The sequence below is a fragment of the Bos indicus genome, chromosome 14 (assembly GCF_029378745.1).
Source record: "Bos indicus isolate NIAB-ARS_2022 breed Sahiwal x Tharparkar chromosome 14, NIAB-ARS_B.indTharparkar_mat_pri_1.0, whole genome shotgun sequence".
Lineage (NCBI taxonomy): Eukaryota > Metazoa > Chordata > Mammalia > Artiodactyla > Bovidae > Bos > Bos indicus.
This window is the reverse complement of record NC_091773.1, coordinates 2668006-2695698: the sequence shown is the minus strand read 5'-3', so window position 1 is coordinate 2695698 and position 27693 is coordinate 2668006. Positions and strand designations below refer to the sequence as shown.

The following is a 27693-nucleotide window of genomic DNA, read 5'->3' as shown; positions in this document are numbered from 1 at the left end:
CATCGGCCTTTAGGGGCCTTGGAAACGGGGTGGCATGGTGCCAGGAGTCGGTGCCAGCCCCATGGGGCCCAGGGGGAGCGTGCCAGGGCTGTGGGTGCAGGTCTAACTCCGAGCGTGGGGCAGGCTTGAAGTTCTTTTCCTCCTGTCTAGAATCCCAGCATGATGGGCTCTGCATCCCAGACAACCAGACACCCCCTCCCCCCGGGGCTGGGGGCTCTCCAAGCAGAGAGTCTGGGGGCCTGGCAGGACCTACAGAACACCGCTCCCAGCCGCCCAGGTCAGCCCAGCTGCCTGTGTGAATACAGATGCCAGGGTCCCCGGGGGGGTGGGAGGCCTGGGCCCAGAACAGTGGACACCCCATGTCTGTGTGGGGGACCCAGGCAGCGTCAGGCCAGAGGGCTGGGGGGTTGCTGAAGAGGGCTTTGGGGGTTGGCTGAGGCACTGGGTAGTCACGATGGGCTGAACCTGGGTGACAGGCCCTTGGGGAAGGGCCTCCGTCTGGGGTGGTGGCTGGTGGAGACCAGCGGGGACCTAGCGATGGGGCGGGGAGGGGGAGGTTATGGGTGGCTGAATGCATGGCAGAGGGTAGGAACTGCCCCGTTGCTCACCGGGCGGGGCACAAGCAGAGCATGGCCTCCCTCTGCCCCCAAGAAGTACAGGGCTAGGGGCTGGGTGAGCCTGAAATGCACACCCCACCCCGGCCCTGTGGGTTCCACCCTCCTGATGTCACCACGACCGGGGCAACATCCTGGTGGGGGAGGGGCGAGTGACCCTGACCCTGGGAAGCAGGAACAGCCCTTCCCCCGCGGCGGGGGTTCCCACTTCCCTAGTGCTTTTGTGGGCTCGGCTCCCAGGCCTGGGTGGGTGGGCTAGCCTGCCTGTGGGCTTTCTCCCCCACTTCCTTGCGGAGGAAACAGGACAACAGGAGGAACTGCACTGAGCTCAGAGGGGGCTCTGGGCAAACCTGGCTGCTCCCTGAGTAGGCTCGGGGGTTCCTGGGGGACTTCTTAGGTGGGGGGCAGACTGCAGAGGGCTGGGCTGTTTCTCTGAAGTTGCAGCGAGCTCCCCTCTGCAAGGAAAGGGCCCCGGGGGCCCCTTTCCAGCCCACAGCAGGCAGTGGGGAGCCAGGCCAGAGACCTGGGAAGCCCCCAGGCTGTGTCTGGGAGCGCCCACCCTGCCAGCCACAGGCCCGGGCTGGGCCTCCGACCCCTCCCCGCTGGCTCTGCTGCCGCCCACCTGCCCCGCCTGTCTCCTTCAGCTCTGCCTGCCGGCAGTTACAGGGCCCTGGGGACTGTCCTGGCCCCAGTGGGCCCCAGAGCCTGGCCCACAGGGGAGGGGCTCTCCTGCCCTCTTCCCGAGACCGGGGTGCCCGCCGTGAACTCTGACTTGTGTCCTGGCCCACCCCGCCTCCCTGCTTGGCCGCCGGGACTGCCCTGGGAGCCCGGATCCTTCCCGGGCTGCCCCTGCCTGAGCCCCCGCCTCCTGGGCTGGCGGGCGGTCCCAGGGCCTTTGACGTGGGGAGGGCGGGAGGCCAGGCCGGGGATAAAGCTGGGCTGGGGGCGCGGCCTCTGCAGGGCTCCAGGACTCAGGACGTGCGGGACAGCGAGTGAGTGTCTGGGGCTCCCGGCAGGCTCAGGTGGGTGGAGACTGGGATGTGGGCACTGTGGGGGCAGAGCCCAAGAGAGCACAGGGCCCCCGGGATCCCCAGGCCTTCCTGCTCATGCTTGTGGCTCAGCGGGGAGCCTCAGTGGTTTCCTCCGTCCAATGGGGCAAGGGGGCCTTGTCCTTCCAGGCTCTGTGATGTTGCTGTGCGCCCTGGGCCTCTGGGGCGTGGCACCCCTGTCTCAGTGGTACAGGGTGAGGGTGAGCGGGACTGCTGCTCACACAGTCGGCAGAGGGACAGGGTCACGGTGCAGAGCAAGGCCCCAGGGCCAGCTGCCGGGGGGTGGTGTACAGCCTGGTTCTTCTGCCCCTTGGGTAGTGACCAAGACCCCCTGCACCCATGTCCTTTCTTGTTAGACGAGGGTCACGACACAGTGGCCACGTGGTTGGTCACGTGTCACCATGCTGGCGAGTGAAAGGAGGTGGCAGTCCTTGCCAGCCGGGGTGAAGGGGGCTGTCTGGGGTCACCCGGTCAGCAGGTGCCCTAGGGGGTGCTCTGGGGCTGGCGACAGCCTGACCCGCGTGCACCCACCGTGGTTGGTGTGGCCGTTAATGCGGATTTGGTCTCAGCCTCACAGTGACCAGCTGGGCCTCATCCAGCCCCCTTGTACCAAATGGATCAGGGAGGAGGAACCCCCAGCCCGGAAGTGAGGACCTCCTGGCCTTTGACTCCAGCTATCTTAGGGCTTCCTCAGAAAGCAGGTTCTCAACAAGCGGTAACTACCATCGTTAATGATTACTGTTAACGGGTGGCAGCTTAGACTGTCAGCCCTTATTACCTTGGGTTTTAATAACCCCCTGAGGGGTTGGTGCTAACTGTGTTGAGCCTGAGAGCTGCTGGGCTCTGAGTTGAGGACGCGGAGCTGCTGATGCTGATGCTTGCTGCTGGGCCACTGTTGCGGCTGCACTGAAGGCCTCGTCTGTGTTAGCACGCCCCCGGGCCCGGGCTCCCAGCTGTGAGGTTCCCAAGACTCACTGGGGCGAAGAGAAGGAACCCGGGTCTCAGACAGCTCTGCTCTGCGTCTCCGTCTGGCCTCCATGTGGAACGGGGCACTCAGTCTTCCACCTCAGGTGGGGCGTGTGTAGGGTGAAGGCGATGGCGATGGTGGTGGTGGGCAGGTCCTGGACTGGCAAGCAGTGCTAGACCGGGCATGCTGTTCTCGCGGGGCTCAAGGGGGTCTGATGTGACCCCTCTCGGGGATCTGTGCAGTGCATGTGCGTCCTGAGTCTCTGCCCAAAGGCCACGTCCTGAGAGACCTTGTGTCTACCCCCTCACCCCCCGACCAGTGTTCTTTCTAACTCAGTCTATTACCTGGTTGTATGTCCTGCCACCGACCCCCACCCCACCTGGGGTCGTGGAGGTTTGCTCACTTTTGACCCCCCCCAGTGTCCACCCCCGGAGGCAAGGGGGCAGTTGCAGGGGGGTGGTGCTCCCCTGGGGGAAGCCAGGGGAGGGGCGGCTGGGCCGTTGGCCGGTGTGGTCCAAGTGGGACCTGGTAGCCCAGTGACAGGTGGCACTGTGAAAATGCCACATTCTAACCCTGCAGGTGACAGCCTGGGAAACAGGCACTGGGGGAGTGAGGTCTCTTTGCGGTGACCCCAGGCTCAGTAATGCCAGCTGCACGGGGTTAGGGGGGCACTCCCAGCCCCTCTGGGCAGCCACCGTATTATCCAGCCCACCTGTGCTGGGCAGTCTGGGAGGTGGTTTCTCAGGGTGGGGGTTGGGGTGCAGAGGGGTGGCCAGACGCCCCATCGGGGCGGGGGTGGGGCAGGAGAGGGCAGGGCTGGCTTTTTGCATCTACTGGTGACTTCTTCCTTGTGTCCCCCAAGCTCAGCCTAGCACCCGGCAGTGGAGGGAGATGCTCAGTGAACGTTTGTGACTTGGGTGAATGAATGAATGAACGGATGCTGGCTCCCCTGTCCCTCTTGGAGGAGTCCTGAGGTCCAGGGTGGGAGCAGGGGAGGCTGCAGGCAGGACCCAGGGGCCAGACTGGGCTCAGAGCCAGGGCTGAGGCCTCAGGTGGGGGAGGGGGTCCTGGTCAGTGGCAGGCGAACAGTAGGGCTTCAGGCAGAGGCAGGCAGCCCCGGGCTGCAGTCCCCTGCGTGCGGGCCACCGGGATGAGCTGCGGCCAGCGTGTCACCATGTGGCGGCACAGGCAGCCTGCCTGGGCAGCTGGAGCCGCCCCTTACACGCGCCACTGACCCTGCACGTGCCCCCGCCGTGAGCCCCCGCAGGAAGAGCTGACCAGCACGCGGGAGACGGGGCTGGCTCCAGTGGAGGCCGGTGCCGTGGTGGGCAGAGGTGACTCCTGCAGGGCTCCTGGCAGTCCTGCTTCCCTGCTGCCCTGTCCCCTCGTCGGAGCTGCCGGCTGCTGGCCACAGAGGCCCCGTTTTCCAGCCATTAGTGCCCACGGGCCCTCGACCCGGCCGGGCAGGGCTTGTCATACCTTTATCTGATGAGGAGCTGGGGCCCCCAGGGGCAGGTGGTCCCAGACAGCGTCAGGCTCAACCCCAGACCCCGTGGGCAGGTCGGCCCTCTGTCCGTCCCCTGCCCTCTCCTCTCGCGCTGGGCCCTTCAGGGGAGGCTCCAGGCCCCGCATGGTGAGGCCAGGCCAGCTGAGGCCAAGGTGGGGAGGGCCAGGGCCCCGGGAGCCTGGCTGTGGGGAGGCCAAACCCCTCACCTGGGTGCCTGCCCGGTGGTGCCATTGAGACCAGGGAGGCTTTGGGTGGGCCTGGTGGACTCGGGGTGGCCACGGGGTTCAGAAGACCCGAGGTGCCTGGTCTGAGTCACCTGGCTGCCTGCTCTGTGCCCACCACTGGTGACGGCCAGGCTGGGGCCCAGCAGCCTCACCCACACCCACCCACCTGCTCCTGAGTCCACAGTGGTGCTGTGGCCTGCCTGGGCCATGCTGGAGGCTGATGGCATGTGGGTGCCGGCCACTTGGGTTGACAAGCTTGCACCACGCCCCGGAGGCACCGTTAAACCCGGTGTGGTGAGGGCAGCCCTGTGCAGCGTCTGGGGGCACTGTGTTTGCAGCCCTCTTCTCATCCCCAGATCCTGGCAGAGAACAGGTGCCTTCCCCGGGTGGAAACTCAAGCCTGCTCCTAACAGCTCTGCTTCCAGGTCAGAGCCTGGGCGCCTCTTGACCGGCTTGGAGCTGGCACCACTGGAAAGTGGCTTCCCCTCCTGGCAGTGTCACCACTTACAGAGGAGGTCTCAAGCTCCAGAGAGAGCAAGTGACAGCCCCAGGCCGCACGGAGTCGGGGCAGCTGGTCGAGCCCTGATGGTGAGCTTGCCTGTCGCCCACCCCGGCCAGTTCTTCCAGGAAGCCTTCCCTGACCACCCGATCCTCCAATTCTGCCCTCCACAGCGCCTGCTGTGCTGGCTTATTCTGCTCTGCAGGGTGCCTCCTGCTGGGCCCCATCCAGGAGGCCCTAGAGGGGGCGGACGCATAACTCGGGGAGCTGCCCAGCGTGGAAGGTGCCGCCAAAGAGCAGCGAGCCCCCCGTCACCAGAGGTGTGCAAGCTGGTGATGAGCTGGCGTGGGTGACCTCTGAGGTTCCTCTGGACTTCAGGGGCTGCGATCCCGTGATGGTTTCTGGATGGTGCCCAGATCTGGAGCTCTGCCCAGGACGTTGGGTCATTTGTTCCTTCCACAACAAGTGGGGGGCCTCCTGGTGCCAGGTCCTGTGCGGAGGAGGTGGGTGGAGTTGAGCCCCTCCTTCCGGACACACGTTCCCTGGGGGGTGGGGAAACTGCTCTGAAGGGTTTGTGGCTGCAGGGAGGGCAGGTGGCCGAACTTGGTCAGTGAGGGGGCTGGACCCTCGGTGCTGTGGGCGCAGGAGTGGGGGGCTCTGGGGAGATTCCCCGGGGGTGGGCGTGGGCTCGGCCTGTTGGGTCCCCTCCCCTCCCCCAGGCAGCAAGTAGACTTGGGATTGTCTGGGAGGATTCCAGGAACGGCTCCTGCCCTGATAAAAATAGATTTCTCCGAAGGGCTTGGGATGGTGCCAGGCCAGCAGGTGCCCCCCAGGCCTGGCCAGAGCGGGTGCCCCCAGTGAGGGGGGGACAGGGGTGCTGGTTTGCGGGCTCAGCAGTCTGGTGGGCTCTGGGTCCTGGGTGTAGGTCCACAAAGCTGATGGGACCCCTCAGCTTGTATGGATGGGGATGCAGTGTGGCGTGGCATGAGAGCAGCTTGCCCAGGGGTCCTCTCTCCAGAGAGTCAGGGTCTCCGGGGGTCAGCAAAACTCAGCCCAACTTTGGTTCTTCTGCTTGTCGGCGGTGTGACTCAGGTGAAGTCCCTCGACCCCTCTGAGCTGCTATTTTATTAATAGAGTGTGGCTGATGGGCTTTGCTCATGGCATGCAGCATCCAGCACGGTGTCTGAGGGGACAAGCTCTCAGGAAGTCATCCAGGTGCGAGACTGGTGGGGCCCTGAGTGCCCAGAGCTGGCCTTTAGGAAGAGGCTGCTGGAAGCTGGGCCCTAAGAGCACTGGATGGGTGTCCTGGGCCAAGCCCACCTTGGTTCTGGGTGGAGGAGCCCTTGCCCTGGGGCTCCTGAGCTGGTGGCAGGGACCTGGCTTGGCTGGGGCGGGGCTCTGGTCGGCCTTTCTGCCCTGGACACGGCTGTCCTCTCCTCGCCTCTGCCTGCTCGCCTGGCAGGGGTGGGGGAGCGCGGGTTCCCGGGCCTGGCTGACACTCTGGGTATGTGTGTGGGGAGAGCCTGGGACCCGGCCCTGCTCTGGGCTGGGCCCCCGGCCAGTTCCTCCCACCCCGCCCCTGCGGCACTGACCGATGATTGCAGGGGCCAGGCTGGCTGGCTGGGAGCTGGGCTCAGAGCCGGGTTCCCAGCGAGGCAGGGCCTCTGGGGACCCTGTGTGCTGGGGGCTCTACCCACCCTGCTCCACCCCCTTCTGTGGGCCCCCGGGCTGGCCGGGGCAGGTACATGGTTGCCTGTGGTGCCCGGCTGCGCGCTCTCGGGGCTCACAGTCTGGGGAGCGCGTGTACTCCTGAGCTGGTGCTTCCGGGAGGTGAAGCCAGCACCCTGCTGGGGGTTCAGGCCTGGGCCCAGGGGAGGGTTTCCCATCACAGAGTGCCTCCTGGGGAGGGGACATGTGCACTGAGCACTGGAGGATGAGCGGGAGGTGGAGACCCTCCCTAGGTGATGACTGCCTCCTCGAGTGTCCCCCTGCCTCAGTTTCCCCACCTGCATACTGGGGGGTTGGGGGGGAGGGAGTGATGGCAGCACCCCCAGGGGTGTGTGGAGGGTTCAGTGAGGGACAGCAGGGTCGGTCACACAGTAGGTGCTCAGGAAGTAGAGAGGTCCTGGGGTTTGAGGCTGGAGAGCTGGGCAGGGCTCTGAGCAGGGCCAGACCAGGTGTCGGTCACCATCCTTCATCCTGTGGGCGTCAGCTTCTGGAGCCCACCCGGGCCACGAGGCACCCTCCTTTCCGTAGCTCGCCATCCGGACCTGCACCGAGGTCCCCGCCAGGGCCCCGGCTCCAGCTGAGCTCCTCCGGACCTGGGGCAGCGCCGGCTCCCTGCTGGGGGAGCCGCTGGAGGGTTCAGGGCACGGCGGGAGGAAGGCGGGGTGCGCGGGCAGCGCCCCCGCCCTTGCGTTTCCCCTTCCTCCGCCGGCGCTTCCTCTCCCGGCCCGGCCCTCTTTGTTTGCCCCGGCGTGCGGGCTGGCCTGTGGTTATATTTAGGCGGCAGGTGTGGGAGTCACTACCAGCAGGGTCGCCCGCTGGTCACGGCCACGACGCCCACGTGATGCCCGGGCGCTATAAATAGCCCCCCCGCAGCCCGGCCGCCGGGCGTCCGCGGGGAGGCCGGCGCGCCCCGCGCACTGAGTCTCGGCCGCCGCGCCCCGGCCCTGCCCGGCCCCACGCGAATGGAGGCAGCGGCAGGACGCTTGCCCGCCGGTGAGCCGGGGCGCGAGGGCGGGGGGCGTGCCGGGAGGACCCCAGCCCCGCCCCGGGGAGGAAGCCGTGCCCTCAGAACGAGCCCCTCCCGCACCCACCCTACGGTGCGTGCTGCGGGACAGGGGGTCGCCGCCCACTGCCCCACCCGCGCCCTCCCAGCCCGATCCTGCGCACGGTGCTCCCACACACCCCCCCGCTTAGCTCTCCTGGGACCCCAATGAACCCTGGCCCTGCAGCCTTCCCCCATGTCAGACAGGGTCCCGGGTCCACGGAGGCTGGCACTCTGGAAGCCCTTTGGAGTCAAACTCCAGCTCCTCGGTCAGCTGTGCCACTGGAACTTGAGGCTGGGAACTCCCATGGGGAGCTCTTCCCGGGCCTGGCCTGCTCAGGGCCCTGGAAGGTCCCCCAGCCCGCCCTGGCCTGTTTACTTGTCTGTGAACAGGGGCCAGGCGGGGCCCTCTCCTAATGGGTCTGGAAGGGAGGACTGTCAGGGACATAGCAGAGAGCTCAGAGCCTCGTGCTGGGCAGCTGGGGCCCCAGGACAGCCGTGTGGGGCTGGTGGTGGGAAGGCAGAGGGAGGGGCCTCGTGCTTCCAGGAGGGCTCCTGTGTCCCGGGGTGGAGGTGAGGGTGGGTGTGAGGGGTACCGGCTGGTGGACTTGGCTCAGCCCTGCCTGGGGGCCTGCTCGGTGACCTCACAGTGGGGGTGGTGTGGTTAGGAAGAGGGGCTCTGCCACAGGGGGAGGCCGCAGGCCTGGTTGAGCCTGGTGGGACAGCCTGGGGGCAGCAAGGGGGCTTTCACTGTTTCCCTCTCACCTGGGGGTGGGGCCCTAGACGTTGAGGAGACAAGTCGGGTGTCTGGCAAGACCCCAGCCCAGCTGGGCCGTGATCTTGGTCCAGCCTCAGCCCAGACCCTGACCCCATTCCATCTAGGGCCCTGACCCCTGCCCCCAGCCAGCCTGACCCTGGGCCCCTGCCTGCAGGTGACAGGTTTCACATGGGTAGGACTGTGGGGTGGCTCTCCAGGGACGCTGGCAGGAGAGCCAGGCCGTCTGCCCTTGCCCACAGGGTCTCCCCAGGTGTCCAGAAGGTTGGGAGGTGGCGGGTTGGGCCCTCGGGAGAGGCCTGTCGTCCTATGGCTTCCCAGGGCCCCTTCCCTCCCTTCCCTCTGTAAACAGGCATGCCCGGGGACCTCCCGCAGCCCCAGGAGGGCAGGTTCTCACGTGCTGTTCAGGGCGCCTGGCGGCTGGCTCTTTCCTCGCCTACACTCGGAGTGGAAGCGCGCTCTGGGATGGTGCGCGGTCCCTTCTTCCTGCCTTTGACCTCCTCCCTGGGGACCCCCACGTAACCTTCCTGAACCGGGCGGGGCAGAGTGTGAGCCTGGAGCATCTGTGGAGCCGCCCGCTGCCCCCACCCCACTGTGTCTGGGTCCCAGCTGCAGGCCAGGTCTGCACCCTGGCTGAGGCTCCAGGGGCCCAGCCGGCCTGGTGGGCAGCTGGGGAAGGGGGTGCTGGGTGGGGCAGAGGTAAGAGGTGTTGGTTGGGTGGATGAAGGACCTGCCCGGTAAGCAGGTGTGGATTCTGACAACGGGGCCGGGCTGAGCCCAGTGGCTGGAGGGGTCTGCTGAGGGGGAGAGACAGGGGGCCTGGAGGTGCTTGGCGGCCATCTCTGGGGCCCGGCCATGCGCCTCCTTGAGGCCCTGTCATGGTGAGACCCCAGTCCCGGCACCTGTGTGGTCACCACCTTGGCAAGCACCTGGCGGCCGGCCCCGGCCTGCGGGCTCCTGTGGGCTGTCCCTGCTTCTTTGAGCTCCTGGGGGGCAGTGGCTTGTTTGCTTCCATCGTGTGGTCAGCCCTGTGGGTGAGTGGTGGACAGTGGCCTGGGGCAGAGGCTGACCAGAGCCTCCGGTTTCCATGGGGGAGCCCTTGAGAGACGTGTGAGGTGGCTCGTGTCTGTGGGGGGTGCTGCCACGCCGCCACCACCCCCCACTGTGCTCTGTCACCGTGGCCTCTGTGCCGGAGCCCCTTCCCCCGAGGACGGGGGGTGCTCCAGAGTGATCTGGGCTCAGAGACTCCGCAGAGGCCAGAATTCCACGGAGGAGGGAGCTGACCGTCTGATGGCAGGGGCGGGGCGTTGTGGAGGGGCCCGGGCTTCGAGGGGTGGCTCTGTCATCACAAATGCCTTGAAATTGTGTGTCGGGGTTCAGCACACTCGTGGTTTCCCTGAGGGGGAAACCGAGGCCCGGTGAGGGAGGGGCACGGGCCGGGACCCCTTTTCATTGCCTTCTCCCCGCTCCCCAGACGCTGCCTGCCGCTGACCAGCCTGGGATTTATGGAGAGGCCCTCGGGGGGCAGCCCTGAGTACTGCCGCGCCCAGCATCCGCACCGCGCCCGCTGCTGAGGCCCCCGCGCCTCCGGCCTCACCATTGCCCTCGCCCGCTCATGGCCCCCGCCACCTGGCCCGGGGCTGGCTCTGCGGCCTGAGCCCCCCGCCCCGTTCCAGGACTTGCCGTACCCCAATGGGGTAACGTGACGGAGGCCCCGCATCACTGCCGCCCACTGTCCGCCTGCGGCCGCTGCCTGCCATCCCCACCCCACGGCGGCCCCGTTGGTTCAGTTTCAAGTTCGTTCTGCCTTTAAATCCTTGGCGTCTGGGGCCTTGGAGCAGAGTGGCCCTCTAGCCGTCCACCGATGCCGAGGGGGGTGTCCCCGGCGACAGGCGCAACGCTGGCCACAGCTTCGGCAGCCGGATTCACTTTGGGCTTTTTAAAGTTTTTTTTGCTGAGGTTTTTGGTGGTTTTTATTTCTGCTTTTGCGCCCTAGTAATCCTCCAGCCCTGAGAGGCAGGAGCTTGGACTCGGCCCGTTTTACTTCTGGGGGCTCTTTTGTTCTTTCTGTGTTGTAAAGTGTTGGGTTTTCTTTTTTTAATCATCCACCCGTGATCCGGGCAGCATCCTCCCCCCACCCAAGTATTTGCACAATATTTGTGCGGGGTCTGGGGGGCAGGTTTTTTTTTTTTTTTTTTAAGCATTTTCTTTCTCTTGGACAAGCACAGGGATCTCGTGCCCCTCGGGTTCTGGGGGGTGGTGGGCCCTTATTGCGTTCACATCCCCAGCCCCATCTGCGGGCAGCAGCCATGGCGCGGATGAACCGGCCGGCCCCTGTGGAGGTCAGCTACAAGAACATGCGCTTCCTCATCACGCACAACCCCACCAATGCCACCCTCAGCAGCTTCATCGAGGTGAGCATCCGGCACGCCTCATGGCCAGGCTGGGGGCCTGCGAGTGAGAGGAGAGCTTGGGATGACAGGCCCCCTGGGAGTGGCACACGAGGGTGTGTGTGGGGCTGGGGTCTGAGGGCTGTGGGGGTCAGTGGGGTGGGCAGTGGGACCTGTGCCGCATGAGCAGAGACAGGTGCGGAGGTAGGAGGTGAGACAGGTCTCGCTTCCTCAAGACGTCCCTGTGTCTGGTGCGGTCCCGAGCCCTTTGATGGCCATCTGGCCTCTGTACAGAGGCTGAGCAGGAGGAGAGGGGGGTGGTGGTCCCCCCAGGAGAGGACCGGCTGCTTAAACAGCCTGGAGAAAGCAGAGCGGGGACAGGGCATGAAGGCCAGCTCCACAGCCAGCCCAGGCTGCGGGAAGCCCATGGGCTCCAGGGACTCCTTGGGTTGGAACCCGGCTGGGAGCTCTCAGCACAGGTATCTGTGTGAGGAAGGGCTGGGCAGCAGTCCAAGCCAGTCATAGGAGAGAGTGACCACTGTACCCCGAGAGCCAGCTGTTGAACTGTCTGCTGCTCGTGGCCCCGGCAGACGGAACCAAATGTTTGCAGAGCCTGCCGTTCTCCGCGGGGCTCCTGGAGGAGACTGGCCTCTGCAGTGCTCCTTGCTGTTTACAGAGCCTGTGACTGTGTGCTGCGCCTTTTGTGATCTCAGACCTCCAGCCATTCCCTCTGCAACAAGATATAAGCCCCTCTGAGTGCTCCTTATGGTTGAACAGGGGCCCGGACACAGGAGGACTTCAGCAGCTGTGTAGACGCTAGACTATGGAGGGAGGCAGTGAGCACCCTGCCGCCGGGAGACCTGGACTCTAGACATTGAGTCCACAGGGGACCCTGTGGAGGAGGGCTGTCCCCCTTCATGGCCCATGATTGGGGTCAGGGCTCAGAGTGTGACCAGTGTCAGGAGTCAGAGTGTGACCAGGGTCAGGGCTTAGTGTGTGACCAGGGTCAGGGTTCAGAGTGGGACCAGTGTCAGGGCTCAGGGTGTGACAGGGCCCAGAGTGTGACCAGGGTCAGGGCTCAGAGTGTGACCAGGGTCAGGGCTCAGGGTGTGACAGGGCCCAGAGTGTGACCAGGGTCAGGGCTCAGAGTGTGACCAGGGTCAGGGCCCAGTGTGGGGCCAGGGTCAGGGCCCAGAGTGGGACCAGGGTCAGGGGTCAATGTGGGACCAGGGTCAGGGCCCAGTGTGGGACCAGGGTCAGGGGTCAATGTGGGACCAGGGTCAGGGCCCAGTGTGGGACCAGGGTCAGGGGTCAATGTGGGACCAGGGTCAGGGCCCAGTGTGGGACCAGGGTCAGGGCCCAGAGTGTGACCAGGGTCAGGGGTCAATGTGGGACCAGGGTCAGGGCCCAGTGTGGGACCAGGGTCAGGGCCCAGAGTGTGACCAGGGTCAGGGGTCAATGTGGGACCAGGGTCAGGGCCCAGAGTGGGACCAGGGTCAGGGGTCAATGTGGGACCAGGGTCAGGGGTCAGTGTGGGACCAGGGTCAGGGGTCAGTGTGGGACCAGGGTCAGGGGTCAGTGTGGGACCAGGGTCAGGGCCCAGTGTGGGACCAGGGTCAGGGGTCAGTGTGGGAACAGGGTCAGGGCCCAGAGTGTGACCAGGGTCAGGGGTCAGTGTGGAACCAGGCTTAGGGCCCAGTGTGGGACCAGGGTCAGGGCTCAGAGTGAGACCAGGCTCAGGGCTCAGAATGGGACCAGGGTCAGGGCTCAGTGTGGGACCAGGCTCAGGGCTCACAGTGGGACCAGGCTCAGGGTCAGAGTGGGACTAGGGTCAGGGCTCAGTGTGTGACCGGGGTCAGGGCTCAGAGTGGGACAGGTGTCAGCACTCATTCTGTCATGAGGTCTGGACCCAGCCTGGTCTGGGGGGCAGCACCCTCGGCTGCAGGCCCAGAGGAATCTTTGGTGCCCCTTTGGCTCAGAGCCCTGCTCCGCCCCCTGCACTGCTCCTGCCTCGCCCATGCCCCGCCCCTGCCCCACCCCTGCCCCTGCCCCTGCCCCGCCCCCTGCTCCCTGCATTCTCAGAATAGCTCTGTGCTCTCCTCTCTGTGTCCAGTGTCCCTGTCGCATGATGAGCAAGGTCCAGCGACTGATTCCTCACTGCTCCTAAAATAGCTGCCGGGAGCAGGTGGGGGTGGGTGCACGTGGACCCCATGCAGCAGAACGCCCCCACCCCGGCGTATAAATATCCCTGCGCTGGCTGTGAACTGCCTTGACCTTTCCCCGGGTAGCTTGGGGCTTCCCCACTGGTGTATGGGGCTTGGCTCCCTCCTGGGCGCCCTCTGGGCAGATGCCCACCCTCCCCGCCCCGAGGTGCCCCTCCCCTGAGACCTTGAAGGCCCCCGTGCGGGGTCTGGCTCTGCCCCTGGGTGGACCTGTCCCTGCAGCCTGGGCTGGGAGGGCTGCTCAGAGCAGGACCACATGGGGGCTCACGTGTGGGCTCTGGTGTCCTTGCCCTGCCTGGGGACCCGGGAGCTTGGTCTGGAAGTTGCTGGCGTGCTCTGGGGTCCCAAGCATCCGAGAGGAGGGAGATCGTGCTGGAAGTTGGGCTCCCAGCTGTGTCGCTTCAGTGGTGATGCGGGTGGGTGGGTCACTCTGCCTGCCACGGGGTGAGCCCAGGGACACTCGCCCCAGAAGCATCAGGAAGAGCTGTCCCACCCCTGCAGGTCCCTGAGCCGCTGGCGATTCACGCTGGGCCCCACCTTTGTGTCCCGTTGAGGGCCGTGGGGTCCCCCACCCAGCCGCCTCTCCCTCCTCCCTCCCTGCCAGGACCTGAAGAAGTACGGGGCCACCACCGTGGTGCGCGTGTGTGAGGTGACCTACGACAAGGCCCCGCTGGAGAAGGACGGCATCACGGTTGTGGTGAGGGCTGCGTGCGGCGGCGTGGGGGGTGGCTGGGCCCGGGCGGGGAGGCAGGTGTGTGTGGCCTTGCTGTGCGCCCGGCTGCCCCGCAGTGTCTGTGCGCAGGCTGCATCTCTAGAGCGTCGGCGCTGTCTCACCGCGCTGGGCGTCTGGTCCTTGTCGCCAGGCAGCGGGCGCCTCCCGGGGGGTGGGCTGGGTGCACCTGGCGGGTCCCTGGGGAGGCTCTCCCGAGGCTGTGGGGAGGGACCCTTGGGCGGTTTCCTTGGTCCCTGGTAGTGGGGACCGGCGTCCAGGCAGCAGGCCCCGTGGGATGGGCCATGTGGTACCTGCCCTGTGGGGAGGCCCCCGAGCCAGGTGACGGTGACGAAGGTGGTGAGAGGCGCCGGAGCCTTGGGATGGACAGGCCTGCCCCTTCCCCGCTGAATGACCCAGGGTCCTCCTGTCTAGAGCGGGGTGCCTGAAGGGCTCCAGGTGAACGCTGTAAAGTAGCCCGGAGCACAGGGGTCAGCGCTTTCCCACGCCTCCCCTGCGGCAGGAAGGGCTTTGGGTTAGACACACAGTTGCCAGGCAGACCCTTGTCCTCCAGGGCCCCTCCAGGGGTGCTGAATCTGGAGTCTGGGAACAGGATCAGATGCCTGGGTGCCTGGCCTCGGTGGACACATGGATGCACCCCTGGTGCCAAGCAGTGCTGATTCTGGGGCAGCCCCTCTGCCCCGCGTGAATGTGCTCCGTGGGAAGTGCGCTGTCTCCAGCCTCGGGCTGGCCTGCTCTGTGCCGCTGTGCTGGGGGCTGGGGACATAGACAGGCCTGTGTCAGCCACGTTCATGGACCAGGCCTCTTGGGTCTGTGGGCCCAGAATGGCTCAGGCTGGGTGAGTTCAGAACCACAGCGTGGACTGACGAGAGGGGAGAAGGGCTCCCGGGGCTGCCCCCCAAAAAGAGCAGCGTGTTCTGGGAAGGCTTCCTGGAGGAGACGATGGGAGGAGCCTTGCAGGGGGGGGCGCTCTCTGGGGCCTGTGCCCCGACCGTCACCCTCGGGGGGCTCCCGATATCCTCCTTGCTTGTCAGAGCGCCCATGGGCAGGCTGGCCTGGGCCCCAGCTCTCACCCCACCTTCAAGTTGGGGTTCCTCATGGGCTGCTGCCTCCTGCAGGACTGGCCGTTTGATGATGGGGCACCCCCGCCCGGCAAAGTGGTGGAGGACTGGCTGAGCCTGCTGAAGAACAAGTTCTGTGATGACCCCGGCAGCTGCGTGGCTGTGCACTGCGTGGCTGGCCTGGGGCGGTGAGCCAGTGGGGCAGGGCAGCTGGCTTGAACTTGGGGACCTCTTGGCCTGGCTTGCCGTCAGGCGTGGGTGCTGAGCCCACATCATGTGACTTCCTTCTGGGGGTTGGGGGGCGGAAGTTCTTCCCAAAGTCTGACCCTGCTCCCCGCTGCTGTGGCCGGGACTTTGTGCGGGAAGGAGCTGACAGCCCTGCCCCTCCCCAGACACAAAGACCCCACACCTGCCAGCTAGTCATGGGAATTGTGAATGTGGTTCGTAACCGAGAGTCAAGCTCTCATCCACGGGCAGACCCGAGCCCCGCACTTTGCTCTCCCTCCTTCAGCCCTCCCACTTACACGTTTATACATGAGGAGCCTGAGGCACAGAGGTGGCCTTGCCCACCTGGGGCCACACAGCAGGCCCAGGCGGAGCCTGTGCCCTCCATGGGGCGGGAGCGCCACTGGGGAAGCCTGGGCCGCCCCAGGCCCCGAGGGGGAAGGCGTCGGGGAGGGCGTGGGTGCCCAGGCCTGGGTGACCTGGCCCTGCCGTCCGCCCAGGGCTCCCGTCCTCGTGGCGCTGGCCCTCATCGAGAGCGGGATGAAGTATGAGGACGCCATCCAGTTCATCCGACAGTGAGTGGCTGGTGGGGAAGGGCGCTGGTGGGTGCAGGGGTTCCTTATCCTTCCCTCCCTACCCCGCAGGGGCCCAGGGCCCCGCCAGGAGGCACTCCTGACCCCTGGCCCCGTGCCGTCCTCTGAGGCCTTCCCCAGTTCAGGGCAGCCTCCTGTGGTACCAGCGTACCCCTCAGGCTGCCTAGCCCCGACTGAGGACGGGTCCCTGTGTGTGGTCTGCTCCCCAGACTGGGAGCAGAGAGTGAGGAGAGGCTACACGCAGTGCCTGGCTGGTCCCCTCTCTGGGGCCCATGGCTCCTTCAGCCTGGGGTGCATCAGTCCGCACTGGCCCTGCGGTGCTGAGTAACAGGCCGGTCCAAACCCATCTCTGACACAGGGAGCTGGGGCAGACACCTCTTTAAGCCTCCAGCACTCCTGACGTGGGGTGTCACTCCCCTCAGCTCTTGGGAGAGGAGGAACCCCCAGAAGCCATCCAACCCAGCCCAGCAGTGAAAGGAGCCCCCCCGTGCCACCTGCCCCAGCTGCCCCAACCCCCCCCCGGGACAGCCGACACCCCAGGATCTTTCAGGACTGCCCTTCTGAAGCCCTGGCCCCTGGGCCCTCTGTGCCCCATTCTCAGCCCCCATGGAGGTCTCCCAACCTCCTCTCCTTGGGGGGAGGGGGCTCCTGTCTGCTGCTGCCCCCAGGAAAGGAGCCCTGGTGGAGCAGGGTCCCGGGGTGGCAGCAGGGACAGTGGGGTGGGCACAGAAGACCTGAGCCCGCCCCCAGCCCACCCACTGTGAGTGTGTATGTGTGAGACTCGTGCACCGTCCGTGCCTGGGTGTCTTCTTGTGCTGCTCCCCCGACGACAGTTCCCAGGGCACAGCCATCTCTTTCTCCCAGAGGCAGGCTTGTTTACCAGTCAGGCGGCCAGCCCTGCGTGTGCCCGCAGGAGCTCTGGCCTCCTCGGGACCCTGGCACATGTGCACACACACCAGGCACACGGTTTCTCTCCGTGAGCCTGTGTGCAGCTCTGTGCCTTGGCACAGATCTGAGGCGGCCCCAGGGTAAGGGCCAGGTCTTCACCGTCACCTCTGCCCCACGTACCTGAGCCTGCGGTTCCCTAGTTCCAGGCCTGTGACTGGGGGCTGGGCCCAACCTGGTGACTCAGAGCAGCACAGGCTTGCTCCTCCCCGGCCCACGCATCATTGACCAGTGCCAGTCCACAGCCACGTCTGAGGTCTCGGGCGGTGGGGACCTCTGGAAGTGCCTGGTGGGCAGTGCTAGGTACTCCCACACCCAGGCACCTGAGGACCACCTCCTGTCTCCTCTCCTCTCCCTCCCAGCCAGCCGGCATGCCAGGCTCCAATCCCCACGGGCTCTGCTTTCGGGGGGTGGGTGGTGGTACCCAGGTAAACACGCGGGCCTTGGAGGGTGGGGACCTTGGGGTTGGGGAGGTGAGGCGGTCAGCCTGGAGGAGCGATAGCCAGGTGACCTGAAGGTCAGCGGCGGTGGCTGCAGTGACAGTGATTCTGGCGGAAGGAACAGCCCGGGCAAAGGCCCAGAGGTGGGAGGGCTCTGTGGGTCATGGGGACCCACTCCAGCCCCTCTCGCCTCTGGGGCCTGCAGCTCTGGGGCAGGGTGGGCGGCCGAGCCTGGGTCCTGCCTGACCCCCACCCCGGTCCCGTCTGCCCAGGAAGCGGCGCGGAGCCATCAACAGCAAACAGCTCACCTACCTGGAAAAATACCGGCCGAAGCAGAGACTGCGGTTCAAGGACCCCCACGCGCACAAGACCAAGTGCTGCATCATGTAGCTCAGGCCCTGGGCACCCGGCGCGGGCTCAGCAGGGCTCCCGCCACGGGCCGCCCTCTGCCCCTTGCTCCCAGCCCCCCAGCACACCTGCACCCACACCCCTCGCGGGTGTCTTCTGTCTCTGCTCCCTCCCTCTGTCCACCCAGCAGGTGTGTGTGTGTGTGCATGCACACGTGTGCATGTGCGTGCACCGCTGTCTGGTCCAGCCTTCCTTTTGTCTTTGCCCGTGTGTCTGTCTCTCTGTGCCCTGAGCCCTCACTGTCCCTCTGAGGCTTAATCCCCCTCCAATCTCCCTTCCCTATGTCCCTGGCTGTCCTGTTAATGCCCTGCCCACACCGCCTCCGGGAAGCTCTCCTTCCTGGCCGGTTTGTTTGGGGGCTGGTGTATTTTTTAACCACTGGGCCCAGCCCCTTGTCTGTGGCCCCTCACCCTGACCTGTTCTTGGCACCTTAAATTATTGGGTCTGGGGCAGCAGTCAGGTGTTCTGGACACTCGAAGGCAATAAAACCAGACCCTGTGGCTGTGTGTGCCTGGAGAACGGGGTGTGGGCGGCCTTGGGGGGCTGGCGGGACCCAGGGATGCTGCGGGGCGCGTCCCCTCCTGCCGGCTGTGCTTGGCCGCCCCCTGGCGTCCACGCTGGGTCCCTGCACTCCCTGCCTCAGGGTGGGGCCGTCCCAGATCAAACACATCAGGGGCTGAGGCCCGAGTGGGCTCTGCCCAGTTGCCCTGTTGCTGTGTTGGGGGCCGGGTCACTGGCATTGCCCCCGTGCGGGACAGGATGGGTCACTTGGTAATTATTCTGGGCCATGTGTCCGGCGGGGTGGCTTCCTCATCCTGCCCCCTACTAAGTGTCCTGACTTCAGTCTTAGAAGCCCAGAGAAGGGAGGGGGTGATGGTGCCCACTGGGCTTGGGGTGGAGGGACATGCCGACTCCTCACCCCGGAGCGGGGAGGGGAAGCTGGAGGGGTGGAGGGTGACCCCGGGGTTCCTGGGGTGAAAGGTCAGAGTGTGTTGGGGGCTGGGCCTGCTGGAGGGCACAGATATTGCCCTGCTCCGTGAGCAGTTCTGCTCTCGCAGAGCTGGGGGCCAGCCCCTCCCTGGGGCAGGTTGGCCGCACCTTCCCGGGTGGGATGGTGGCCCACCCATCAGGTCTCAGGCCCTGTCTCCCGCCCCTGGCCTGCTGTGGCCAGCCTGGCAGTCAACTGTTGCTGCTGGTTATTGGGGCACCTCTTGTGTGCCCGGGTCTAGAGCCTTCCACCCTGCTGGTAAGGCCTGTGCTCCCTCAACTTCAGGCTTCACCTGTCTCGGTTCCCCCTGGGGGTTTATCCAGTCACCATTGGCTGCAGAAGCCTCTGGGGCCCAGGCCTACCCAGCTCCAGGCTTTTACTAAGACCAGACTTCCCAGGGGCAGGGTGAACTGGGGTGGGGCAGGGGGACGTGCAGGAGGCCCCACTGCCCACTGCCCACTGTGGGGAACCAGGAAAGCCTCCCTTTTAGGGGAGATGGCACCCCCCCCCCCCGAGCTGGGCTCAGGGGACCCTCTTCCCACCCAGGGGTTGTAGCAGAAGTGGGGTGGAGGGCATCCACAGGGGCCTGTGGACAAAATGGGGAGCTGTGAAAAGCCAAACCCACCCAGAGCCCCTCCTCAAGTGGTGCCATTCAGAGACTCGCAGACGGGCGGGCAGGGGCCCAGCTCTGCCCAGGGTCTTTTACTCCTCTCCCCGGTCATATTGAACAACACCAGTGAGTCTGCAGTTGCTGTATTTTTTTCAACCCACCATCCAAGTTGTGGGGCCTCCTGGGTGCAACCCCAGGCCTGTCCCGAGGGGCTCACAGTCTATGGGGAATGGTGGGACAGCCTGACGAGGGGTGGGGGGCCTTGTTTGGCAGGCCCTCGAGGGCCAGGTCACGTGGCGGTCCCAAGGCAGGGGATGTGGGGAGAGCTCTCTGGGTAGAAGCTCTGCCTGGGCCACGTCGGGAGGGCCTGGGAGGGCGCGTGGGGGGAAAGGCAGGGGGTAGGCTGGGCGGGGCTGGACCTCCTGCTGGAGAGTGGCCAGCTGGGGGAGACCCTAGGGAGGACTCTAGCAGGGAGGCTCTCAGGCGAGGGAAGGGGCCACCCCCACCATTGCGCAAGTGGAAAAACCAAGGCTGGGAGGGGAAAGACCCGCCGAAGCTCAGGTGGGTCTTCAGGGGCTCCCTCGGAGTCTGGGGACCTCTTCTGGACTCAACCTTCCAAGGGGTCTTGGAGGAAGGTTTTACTACCCATTTTACAGATGGGACAGCTGAGGCTCAGAGTGTTGAGACCCTCACCTCAGTCATTCAGGGTGGGCCAAGCCCACCTGGAAGATCTGACTGAGCCAGGCCGGTTCTGCTGCCAACCCCAGGTGCCAGCCCTGACGGGGCTCAGGAGGCTAGAGACGGGGTGGAGGGTGACTTCGAGTCCCCTGGGCAGAGGGAGACCAGCCAAGGGACCTCTTCCCCACCGTCAGCCTCCCAGTGACCACGGAGCTCTAAGCCGGAGACAGACTGAAGCCTGCGGGGGCGCCATGGTGGGTGACTCCGCTCAGCCGTGAGCCCCGAGGGCCATGGGTGCCTTGGGAGTGCCCACTCAGCACCCAGGACATCGGCGGGCCGTGGTTTGGGCTCCAGTCACCGGGAAGCCACCTGGTGGCCACAAGTGGGAGTCCCTGCCCAGACTTCACAGTTTGTCTCTGGGGGACACACCGTCTGTGCCCACCCCCTGGCCTGCCAGTGTCTCTGGGGGGCCCATGGGATGGTGGGCAGGGAGCGCAGAGGTGTGACGCTTCTTTGTTGAATCTAGATCTTTCTTTCAAATGGAAAAATGTCATGTAGCCAAGCTCTGTGCAGACAGGGCAGGGCTGCGCGGTGTGGTGGGCACGGGGGAGGGGGACGGGGGGGCGGGGCGGATGACAGCTGGAGGTCACCGCGGTCTGGCTGCCATCTTCTGAAGGAAGGAGGCCTGCCTGCTGGCGAAGTCTCGGACGCTGGGTTCGGGGCTCTTTTTGAGATCCTCAAAAGCTCCAGGAAAGGAGGGACGAATCAGAGGTACCCTCCACGCCCTGTCTGCCCACAGCCCTGGTGGAGTAGCACCCTCCTTCCCACATGGGGTGGGGGCAGTTGGGCACCCAGACCCCACCTCCTCGGCCTTCCAGGCCTGGGCACTCCCTTTCCCTACCCTGCCCGCTGTGTTTGGGGGCCCGTGCTCCCTGCTGACATGGATAGGGGTGGATGGAGTAAGGATGATCCCTTACTGCAGAACAGCAGCTTTGTGTCCACGTCACTGACCATCTGGGACACGGCCCGGGGGTGGTAGCAGATGGTATAACCTGTGTGACAGACAAGGAGCATGCCGGCTAGTGGGAGGGGGCTGCTGAACCTCTCCCCTCTTCCCTCTCTCCCTCTCCCCCTCCCTGGCATAGGGAAGAGAGTTCTCCTGTGTGAGGGACCGCTGGAAAGACAGGGCCAGAACACAGAAGGGCCCGGCCCAAAGAACTGAACCCCTGAGACCCCCTCAGTTGCCCCTCTCCTCGCTTGCCAGCGGAACCCACGTTCCAGCTGCAGTGGAGGAACGGGTGAGGGTGAGGGTCAGGGTGCTCAGGCAGGGCAGGCCTGGGGGTCCCTGAGCCCGGCCCCCCGCCCTGCTCACCTATGAAGAGTGCCGCCCAGGTCTTGATGTGGTCATGGCGGCTGTGCAGGTAGCTGAGGGCCTGCGCCAAGTGGATGCCAAACTCCTCCTGGCTGTGGCTCATCTGGGGAGCACGTCTCTGTCACTCACTGGGGCCAGAGCTGGCCGGCCCCAGGGACCTGGCGGCCAGCCTCCCGTCCCCTCCCCGCTGCGGGCCCTCACCAGGCAGTTCCAGAGGAAGTGGCGGGCGCTGAGGCCCTTCTCCCAGGCCAGCGTGCAGAAGAGGGTGTGCTGCAGCCGCCACCGGAGCAGCACGGAGCAGCGGTAGAAGGCGAACTTGGCCTGCTGCGGGACGGCAGGGAGGGCCGGGCGTGGGCGGTGGCTCTGAGGAAGCTGCAGCGGGCGCGGCCCTCCTGGGCTCCCCGGCTCCTTCCCGCTGCCTTCAGGCTGCACCCTGAGCCCACTCGCCTCCCTGGCCAGCACCACGGCCCCGCTGGACTGAAGGTAGTGTTCAGTCCCTATCCGCTTGGAAACTGGCTGCTTGTTTATCCCCCCAGTGGCCGGGAGCTGCAGGAAGGCTGAGCAATTCTTAATGGCCTGGTGCGGGGCACTGGCTGGCACACGCAGGGCTCAGCCCATATTTCAAGTTCAATGAACCACCTGCACCCGAGGACATGCCTGGCGCTGGAGACACAGCAGTGAGCAGGACAGACGGTGTCCTGACCACAGATGCACAGCCACACATGGGCATGTGTGTGCACACAGGGAGGAGCAGGAACCCAGGGAGGGGCTGGCCCCGCGGCCCAGGGGGTGTCCCTGGCTCTCAGCAGCACCCTGCCCGCCGTGGGGCCCCAGCCCCGCCAAGGCGAAGGCGCGGCGCAGGCACTGACCGTGACGACGGCGGGGCAGGGGTCCTTCAGGCGCAGGAGCAGGGGCAGCATGCTCCGGTGCACCTGGGCTCGCAGCCCGCCCAGCTGCCGGCCTGCCACCGACGCCACCAGGTCCCCGAACAGTGCCACGGCCGCTGCCCGGACCCCGTCCCGCTCCTGCAAGACAGAGGCTTGGAGCCCAGCCAGACCCTCCTTGGGACCCTCCACTCAGGCGGGACGTGGGGCCCAGTACCCTCAGCAGGACTCCTTCATCGGGGCTCCAGACTCCAGGAACAGACCTCAGCCTCCCCCCTCAGACAGGCTCTGGGGCAGGACTCGGCCTCCCCCCTCAGACAGGGCTCAGGGCAGGGCTGTACCTCCCCCTCAGACAGGGCTCTTGGAAGGACTCAGCCTCCCCCCTCAGACAGGGCTCTGGGCAGGACTCGGCCTCCCCCCTCAGACAGGGCTCTGGGCAGGACTCGGCCTCCCCCTTCAGACAGGGCTCTGGGCAGGACTCGGCCTCCCCCCTCAGACAAGACTCTGGGCAGGACTCGGCCTCCCCCCTCAGACAGGGCTCAGGGCAGGGCTGCACCTCCCCCTCAGGGCTCTTGGAAGGACTCAGCCTCCCCCCTCAGCCAGGGCTCTGGGGCAGGACTCGGCCTCCCCCCTCAGACAGGGCTCTGGGCAGGACTCGGCTTCCCCCCTCAGACAGGGCTCTGGGCAGGGCTGCACCTCCCCCCTCACACACCTCTCCGGGCAGGGCTGTGCTTCCCACCTCCGCCAGCTCCTGGGGAGGGTCACAGCCATCCTCAGGGACCTACACTCATTCCTCTCTCATGCCTATGGTCGCATCCTGACAACCCAGGTGTCACGGATGCTGACTTGGGAGGGCAGGCTTATCCCTCTGACTTGCCCTGAAGGAGAATCTGTTATCCACAGGGGCTCATGAGTCAGGAGGGTGGGGACGCATGGGGCTGAGATGAAGGTTGGCATTCAGCTGAAGGTGCAGGGCGAGTGCCAGCGGCAGCCCCTGGCCAGCCCACCTGTGCCACACAACGCCACACACCCAGGGAGCTGCCCTGCCCCTCCACCTCCCTGCCCCAGTGGGACAGCGGCCTTCGAGGAAGGGAGCCAGGGGAGGCGCTGGAGGGCCACGAGATGGGGTGCCCGCCCCTCCCGGGCGCACTCACGTCATCGAAGAAGGAGCGGGTGTTGATGGCAATGCTGAGGCCCTGGGCCTCCGTGCTGTGTGCGCCCAGACGGTGTAGCACGTCCGACACGGTGCCCATGACGCGCACCAGCACCTGCCCGCTGCTCTGGAAGAAGCCGTTGAGGAAGGGCGGCAGCTGTCCGCGGAGCAGGCTTCCCTGCGGGGGCGGGTGCCGGTGGGCCGTGCGAGCCGGGGCTGGCTCCCTCTGCGGCCCCTTCCCAGACCCCCATCCATGCCTGGGCACCCATGCTGTACCCACCCCACTCCATCTCGCCCTGGCTCTGCCGTCCAGGGAGACGTGCTCCTAGCCCTGGTTTGTCCCCTGGGAGTTGTGGACAGACGGGACAGGGTTCCTCTCTCTGAGACCCTGCGGTCCTCCTGGGGTCAGGGGAGCACTAACCCATGTCAGTCGGCTGCCAGGGCCTTCCTGTCTGTCCCCTTTCTGGCCAGAGGGCCCCCCGCCAAGTCCTGGAGACCAACTTTCCCTTCCTCTGCCTTACCCTGCCTTTGCCCCTATTCCTGGCTTCCCCAGGGGTCAGAGGGGTCTTGGGGGCTAGACAAGACAAATTTGGTTGGGTGGGTACCACTGAAGTCTCTGGCATCTCACGTCGCAGGGAGGTGGGTGCACCAGTGGTGACCCCAGACCTTCTAAGTGGCAATGACCATTTCCCAGCTTTACATTACTTTAAAAAGGAAAAGCTAAGTTCCTTTTCCACAAGTTCTTTCTGCTCCTCTTGGGTGCAGTGTGAACTGTCTGGATGAACTGTCAGGAAGTGACATGTCAGCAAATGAACAGTTTCTACCATCAAAGACCTTATCAGGGACTCCTTGTGCAAGCTAGGCTGGTTTTGCAACTTTCAAACAAGTTTTCGGCAGCTTCATTGGGTTCCTAAACTCTGTCTGGTTCTACAATATTAGATCTGTTTTCAGCCAGTGAGTCACTTAACAGCACAAACCCTCTCTGAGCACCACCTGGGTGCTGGGATGCGGGTCCGACCACCGACTGGACCAGGAGGGCAGATTTCTAACGGCAACGACACAAAAGCCCTGTGCACCCGGCCGCTCTCCGGGGCGTCTATCACCGCTCCCGCACCCGCTTACCTTCTCCGGGTGGAAAAGAATGTTCCCTAGGCCCTGTAGGCTCAGCACGCGGATCTCGGGGCTGGGGTCCCTGAGGCTTCGCACCAGCACGGACAGGGCGGCCTCTTTGGGGAGCACCTCCAGCAGGGTGGGGCTGTAGAGGAACTGGGAGCCCCCGGGCAGGCGGGTCAGGCCTGACAGCCTCTCGTAGGGGGCCTGTGTCTGTGGGATCCGGACTCTAGGACCAGGGCTGGGGCTCGGGGAGGGTGGCTGACCTGCCCCTCTCTGGGTATCTTGGTTAATGAGTGTTTGAAACCCAGTGCCAAGCTGCTTCAATCCTTCAGTGCATAGCTGGGGAAATGGGCTCAGAGGGGGAAAGGGCCTTGTCTGAGGTCACACAGCGAAGCTGGGAACAACATACTCAATGCAGCCTGGCTCATAGGGCACCTGGAGACCCAGCCCCATGGAGGGAGAGCCAGATTCACTACAGGGGTGGTGTGTGGAGTCACACCAGGCTCTGTCCATTGTGGAAATGACAAAGGCCCCCACCTGTCTGGCCATGGCCCAGCTCTCAGCCCCAGGGCCCGGTATACCCAGTGCCTGTCTGGCTCCAGCCATTGCCCTCTCAGCTTCACCGTTCCAGGGGTGAGACCCCAAGACATCAGGGCTGGGGAGGAGAGAGACGGTCCCCCAGGATGCAGGTGGAGAGGGGCCTAAACCAGGAGCCCCCGACCATGGGCCCCGAGGAGCTGGGAGTGGGAAGGCGGGGTGTGAGGAATCTGTTGGTCAAGGGAGGTCCTGGTGGGTTCAGCTGGAGACAGGGTGCAGGCCCCCACCTCCGTGAAGATGATGATGGCCGCCTTCCGCTCCCGCTCCTCCCGGCTCTGCAGGTTGGGCAGCAGCTGGAAGGTCAGCGCCTTGATCTGCCTGCACTGGTTCTGCACCATGGCCCTGGGTGCAGGGTGAAGGCGGGCAGGCTCGTGGGCACAGCCCCTGGCCACCCTCCTGCCACCACCCACCCAGGGGCCCGGTGGCCAGAAGCGTTGCTGAGCGGAGTGGGCACGCCTCTGTCTGACCTTCTCCTGCTCCTTCTGCACCCACTGGCGTGGGCCAAGCGTGGGATGAACAGAGGAGTGGACCTGGCCCTGGTCCCCTAGGAGCCTCCGGCCAAGACGGGGGCTAGGCGTCAGGCAAGAGGTCTGCATTCTAGGCTCCCAGGGTGTGCCAGTGAGCCGCGCCATCCGTACCCTGGCACCCTGTGTGCACACGTGTGAGTCCTTGGGGCTGTGCTCATGGCAGGTCCTGGGGGTCGCTGCAGTCCGTAGCCCAGCCTCCTGGGCGGGGCTGACCCAGGACGGGCCCCTTCCCCTGGCCCCACCCCGCCCCTACCTGGCGAGGAGGCCCACGCCCTGTGGGTAGGTATGGATGGTGGCAAAGAGGTCCCAGGCGCCCTGCAGCTCCATGTAGGCGAAGTCCTGCCAGTGCCTGGTGGTGGACAGCAGGCTTTTCAGCGCCTCCAGTGACGTGCTGCTGGGGAGCAGAGGGGTCACTGGGCAGCCTCGGCCCCGGGGAGAGTGCCCACCTGCCCTGGGTGGAAAGGTGCCTCCTGGCTTCCGTCCCTGCTCCGGGCCTGGCAGCACCAAGCCTCCCTGGGGCAGCTTGCTCCTGCCCTCCTTCAGCAGAAATGTTGGGGTGTAGGATGGGTAGGGGCTGTCCTGGGATGGGGGTGGTTCCAGGGGGAAGCTCCGGATAGGCTAGGCGCATGGTCAGTGGGAGATGCCTGCAGCTGGCTTTTCAGGGCTGAGGCTGAGAGGACAGGGCTTGAGAGAGAAGTAGAGATACCAGGGGACCAGTGATTCCCCAAGTTGCAGGGTGGAGGGGGTCTGACTGAGCCTTGACAGACTGTGCTATTTGGATGTGGGACTGAGAATGCAGGGGGAGTGGACGGGGTGGGAGGGCAGCTGGGGGTGTGGCATTACGGGATCCCAGAGAGTGCCGGGACCCTGAAGATGCGGGAAACCGGGTTCTGCTGGCGGCGTGTTTGTGTGGGCTCAAGACAGTGTGCCAGACTGCAGCAGGGTGAGACCGCCTGTGGGTCAGGGACTGTGCTGCCCGGGGGCCCTGTCCTGCTCACACAGCCTGGCCAGGGCCCGCAGAAGCAGAGTCCAGCCAGGCTCCGGGCTCCACGCCTGCGCGGTGCTGTCGAGCCACAGGCCCAGGGCTGCCCCAGGCCCCACAGGGTCGAGGGCCCAGGAATAGCTCTCTGGTCTGTCTCCCCGCCCAGCCAGCCCGCGCCTGGTGGCTCCCCCTGGACCTGTGAGCGGCCCCCGGAGCGAGCCTGTCAGCTTTGACCAGGGGCCAGCCACTCTGATCAGATTTGCAAAACCCGATGTGAAGGGATGAAATGCCACTCCGTGAGTCCCCGGTGGTGCCCGCACAAATGTCAGCGGGCCTGTCCTCTCGCCCCAAGCCGTGCCACCAAGAAGAGGCTGAGTTTTCGGGGTCACTGGTCTCAGCCAGAGTGACGATGGCTTTGGGGGAAGGGGGCTCCGGGCGGAGTGGCATTTTGTCTGCTCTGTGAGGACTCTTGGAATCTTCTGGTCCCGGGGCACCGTGGGGTCACTGTGCCCCACAGCCGCACCAGGGCGTCCTTGGGGCTCCCTTGCTGATTCTCGGGGTGAATGACCTCCCTTGTGGGGACCCCTGGCCTTGCACCAGGACCTGTGTCACCTGAAACCCACGCAGCCCCGTGACCAGCAGACGGCAGAGCCCCTGGGGTCCAAGGCCAGCCGCGCAGGACTCCCCTCCCTTCCTGCTTCGCCCTGGGAGGCCGGGGGCAGAGGGCCCTGAAGATGAGGCGGGGCCTGGAGGGCAAGGTGCGGAGGTGGGGAGCCTGCGGGGTCCGCCCGGAGCTGGGGCTTCCTGTGCGTCAGCACCCTGGGACGCGTCCCCAGGCTGATGAGGGACTGGGGCGGGACTCTTCCTCTCCAGCTGGAGCCCCGCCGCCGGACGCGAGCCTCCGGAGGCAGTGTGGGGTCTCCTCACGCTTCCACGTCTCTCCAGTACCGACCAGGTCTTGTCACTCCCTCGGCGTGGAGCCCCCATGGCTCCCCCCGCTTCAGGGTCCCCTCCTTCCTGTCTCTCCACTTTGGGGTCCCCCTGCCTGGAAGGCTGTCCACCCTTCCTTCCCCACACAGTGACCTCTAACCATCTTTCAGATCTGTGCTCAGAGCCGGTCCTCAGAGACCCACAGGTAGGGACGCCCCTGTGTCTTCTCCTGCGAGGCTCTGCCTCACCTCGGGGCCCTCTCCAGGCATCGTCACCGGGCCGTCACCGGACCCTGTCTGCATTTCCATGGGGCTGAGCTCCTGAGCGCATGGATGCCTCCCTGCTGACAGCACGCTCAGGGGCACAGCACACACTGTCTGTATTCATTAGTAAGAGTGGGGCCCCCAGTACACTTAGCAAGTTTCGACCGAATGATCCAC

At 65.6% G+C, this 27693-nt stretch overlaps 2 protein-coding genes across 7 annotated transcripts in view; one reads left to right on the top strand and one right to left on the bottom strand.

Moving 5' to 3' along the window:
* Positions 1-257: 257 nt before the first annotated feature.
* PTP4A3 (protein tyrosine phosphatase 4A3) lies at positions 258-17919 on the top strand. Of its 3 annotated transcripts, none has more exons than XM_070802358.1 (6): positions 258-277; positions 9880-10819; positions 13622-13714; positions 14866-14996; positions 15534-15608; positions 17284-17919. In XM_070802358.1, the coding sequence occupies exons 2-6, from the start codon at positions 10715-10717 to the stop codon at positions 17399-17401; spliced, it is 522 nt and encodes a 173-aa protein (XP_070658459.1). In that variant the 5' UTR covers positions 258-277; positions 9880-10714; the 3' UTR covers positions 17402-17919. The 3 variants fall into 3 exon arrangements, with proteins under 3 accessions (XP_070658459.1, XP_070658458.1, XP_070658457.1); XM_070802357.1 differs by lacking the exon at positions 258-277 and adding an exon at positions 1526-1606; XM_070802356.1 differs by lacking the exon at positions 258-277 and adding an exon at positions 7424-7581.
* A 1039-nt stretch (positions 17920-18958) lies between these two features.
* LOC139186855 (maestro heat-like repeat family member 5) overlaps positions 18959-27693 on the bottom strand; it is a 60778-nt gene continuing 52043 nt past the window's right edge. For 2 of the 4 annotated variants that reach the window (XM_070802351.1, XM_070802354.1), the window contains exons 22-30: positions 25595-25735; positions 25042-25156; positions 24227-24370; positions 23106-23282; positions 21937-22092; positions 21269-21391; positions 21068-21170; positions 20673-20747; positions 18959-20439 (exon numbers count right to left, since the gene is read on the bottom strand). In XM_070802351.1, the coding sequence (XP_070658452.1) occupies positions 20342-20439; positions 20673-20747; positions 21068-21170; positions 21269-21391; positions 21937-22092; positions 23106-23282; positions 24227-24370; positions 25042-25156; positions 25595-25735 (1132 nt within the window). In that variant the 3' untranslated portion in view covers positions 18959-20341. Of the gene's footprint in view, positions 20440-20672; positions 20748-21067; positions 21171-21268; positions 21392-21936; positions 22093-22606; positions 23283-24226; positions 24371-25041; positions 25157-25594; positions 25736-27693 lie in introns of those variants that run through there. The other 2 variants (XM_070802353.1, XM_070802355.1) reach the window with 2 other exon arrangements.

Coding starts and splice junctions, on each gene's coding strand:
- PTP4A3 (XM_070802358.1), top strand. CDS start 10,715: ATGGCGCGGATGAACCGGCCGGCCCCTGTGGAGGTCAGCTACAAGAAC. Junction 13,715..14,865: donor AGGACGGCATCACGGTTGTG/GTGAGGGCTGCG, acceptor TGCCTCCTGCAG/GACTGGCCGTTTGATGATGG. Junction 14,997..15,533: donor TGCGTGGCTGGCCTGGGGCG/GTGAGCCAGTGG, acceptor CCGTCCGCCCAG/GGCTCCCGTCCTCGTGGCGC.